Source organism: Gavialis gangeticus, unplaced genomic scaffold (genome assembly GCF_001723915.1).
Source record: "Gavialis gangeticus isolate Ggan-Ray unplaced genomic scaffold, GavGan_comp1, whole genome shotgun sequence".
Lineage (NCBI taxonomy): Eukaryota > Metazoa > Chordata > Crocodylia > Gavialidae > Gavialis > Gavialis gangeticus.
The window spans coordinates 54,567,311-54,570,062 of record NW_017728996.1 but is presented as its reverse complement, the minus strand read 5'-3'; the positions used below and the strand labels follow the sequence as shown (position 1 = coordinate 54,570,062).

General features: G+C 60.1%; 1 protein-coding gene across 2 annotated transcripts in view; it reads left to right on the top strand.

Annotated features, from left to right (window-relative positions):
- The window catches only part of LOC109288807 (sodium/nucleoside cotransporter 2-like), a 25,283-nt gene that overhangs the window by 19,370 nt on the left and 3,161 nt on the right, over nt 1-2,752 (top strand). For both annotated transcript variants that reach the window (XM_019504567.1, XM_019504569.1), the window contains 4 exons: nt 296-493; nt 1,254-1,335; nt 1,759-1,857; nt 2,256-2,370. In XM_019504567.1, the coding sequence (XP_019360112.1) occupies nt 296-493; nt 1,254-1,335; nt 1,759-1,857; nt 2,256-2,370 (494 nt within the window). The remainder of the gene's footprint in view (nt 1-295; nt 494-1,253; nt 1,336-1,758; nt 1,858-2,255; nt 2,371-2,752) is intronic.

Genomic DNA, 2,752 nt, shown 5'->3' with positions numbered 1-2,752 from the left:
CATGGTGGACATCAAGGGGCTCTCCTTCCAGGTAGAGCATTACCAGCCCCCTCACAAAATACCTTCTCCTTCCCTGCCTCCCTCCCTCCATCCTTTCTCCTCCCCTCCCACCTTAAGTCCTCCATAGGCTCCCTCTTGCTGTTGGGATGCCTGCCCACAAGCTGCCCACTGTTTCTGCCTACTCACCTTCCACAGGACTGGAGGAGGTGGCTGCCTGGGGCTGTGTGGGAGGGTGTGCATGTTAGCACACGCCCACAGTGATGCTGATATGTGTGGGGGCGGTCTCTGCTCTCAGCTGATCTGCTCCTATGTCCTCATGCCTGTGGCCTTTCTGATGGGGGCCGACTGGGCAGACTCACCAGTGGTGGCTGAGCTCCTGGGGATCAAAATCTTCCTGAATGAGTTTGTGGCCTATGAGCGGCTGTCCATGTACAAGAAGAATCGCCTGAAGGGGCTGGAGGAGTGGAAAGACGGCCAGAAGCAGTGGATTTCGGTGAGAGGCAGGTGTCAGCACACAGGGCTGGCAGAGGGGCTAGCTGGCAGCAGCAGGCACGGGGCAGGGAGCTGGGAGGGGTGAGCGGAGCTGGGGCTCTGTCTGGGCAGAGGAAAGGAACTGGCTGGGAGCAGCAGGGCTGGGGACTCGCAGTACTGCTCAGGGCTCCAGGCATTGCAGACCTCCCTGCCTGGGACCCTGCTGCAGTCAGGGATTGGGGGAGGGGAGTGCAATCCAGTATGATGATGCCTGGTCCTGAGTGCCCCAACTGCAGGCTGGTGGCAGAGGCATAGTACCCATCCTATGAGGGATGCAGGGACCCCGAGGGCTTTGGCAACTTATGAACAGGGAAGGGGGGCTCCAGTTTCTCTCACTTCCTACCCCTACCCCTTGGTGCAGCAAGCCAAGGGGGCACATGGGTATAGCACAGGAGGTGCCACTCCTGAGGCATGAATGGCTGTGGAGCAGGGAGGAGGGCGGCACCTTGCCACAGTCCATGTACCCTCTGCTCAGCTTCTCTTGCCAGCAGCATCCATCACAGATATCTCCAGGTTCTCAGGGGTGGGGCTGCAGGAAGGGGCCATCTCAGGGCTGGGTCTGTCCTCCCTGCTGCTGCTCAGTGCCCTACCTCCATAGCCTGGGCTCTTGGCTCACAAGAGGCCAGAGGGTCAGCATGGGGGTGAGGGTGTCACCATGACTGGGGTGGCTGTCTCTGGGACTGGTCCTCATTGCACCCTTCACCTGCTCTCGTGTCCGTTAGGTGCGAGCTGAGATCATTACGACCTTTGCCCTCTGTGGATTTGCCAACCTCAGCTCCATCGGGATCATGCTGGGAGGCCTTAGTGAGTAAGGGGCTGCAGCAGGTGCTGGGGCAGGGCAGTGGAGGAGCCCGGGTATCCCGAACACCCCACCCTCCAAGGGGCTATACTGGGGGCAGTGTGAGAGAAGGCATCGTGCTGGATCCTGGCTGAGGCAGGGCCAGGTGCTGCTACTACAGCCCCAGCAGCGCTGTCCAGCTGACTTTTGCAGGTTTTTCCTGCACTGGAATAGTGTCCCCTGATGTGAGATACTGCTCTGCAGTGATGGGCGACAGTACTTCCCTGTCAGCTGGCTGCAGGGACACTGTAGTGCTGGGCAGAGGTGGGAAGCTGTAGGCAGCTCCCCCTTGGCCAGACAGCAGGAGCCAGGGCTCTGGTCTTTCCCTCGGTGGGTGGCTTCTCCAGGCCTCACCACTGCAGACTCTTGCCATGCTCTGTTCCTTGCAGCATCCATGGTTCCTCAGAGGAAGAGTGACTTCGCCAGCATCGTGCTGCGAGCTCTGTTCACCGGGGCCTGTGTCTCCATGCTTAATGCCTGTGTGGCAGGTATGGTCCCAACCTCACGCTCGCTGGCCCTGGGGCCTGCTGGGGAGGGCCCTGCCAGAGATGGGGGTGGGAAGCTGAGGGGAAAGACCTGGGGCAGACGGAAACTCCACTGGGAATGAAAATGGGAAGGAGGCAGGTAGGAGAGGAGAGAAGCTGTCCTGCCCCTCTCCCCAACCCCTCTGTGGGGCTGTGCTCCCTGAGTACCCACTGGCCAAGCAGAGCTGGGCATCCCCTGCCCACCCACAGGCAGGTTTGTGCTCCCATGGGTCCCCTGCCTCACCAGCAGCAGGGAGTGACCAGGGCCAACCAGAGGGGTTTTGCTGGCAGGGACAGGGGCAGGGGTGTGCACCGGGGCTAGTGTCAAAGAATCTCCATGGCTGTGTTTCATTTCCCCCCAGGCATCCTGTACGTGCCCAGAGGGGAAGTGGAGAACTGCGTCACCTTCCTGAGCACTGTGGACTTCAATAGCACCAGCTACAACATCTACATGTGCTGCCGGCAGCTCTTTGCAAAGTGAGTTTATGCCTGGTCCTCAACTATGTCCATGGGTCTGGATGGGCCCTGCTGAGCTGGGGAGGCTGCATGTTAGCTTCAGAGAGCGGCTGTGCTGGCTGCAGCCGTCACCTCAGAATGAACAGGGTGGAGCCATGGCCCAGCCTGGGCATCAGGGTAGCTGATGGCTGGGTGCAGTCCTGCCTGCCACTGCTGGGGGCATGGCCCTCATGCATGCCCGCGGGAAAAGCATCAGCTTCCCAGACCATCTCCCCACCATGACTCTGACTAAGCTATTTTTGGTACTTTGACCCCCTCTCCTGACTAGGCAATTCCTCCTCCCACAGATCTGCCAGCCCCCTGAATTTCTTACCTCCAGCTCCCACCACTTACCACCACTCCC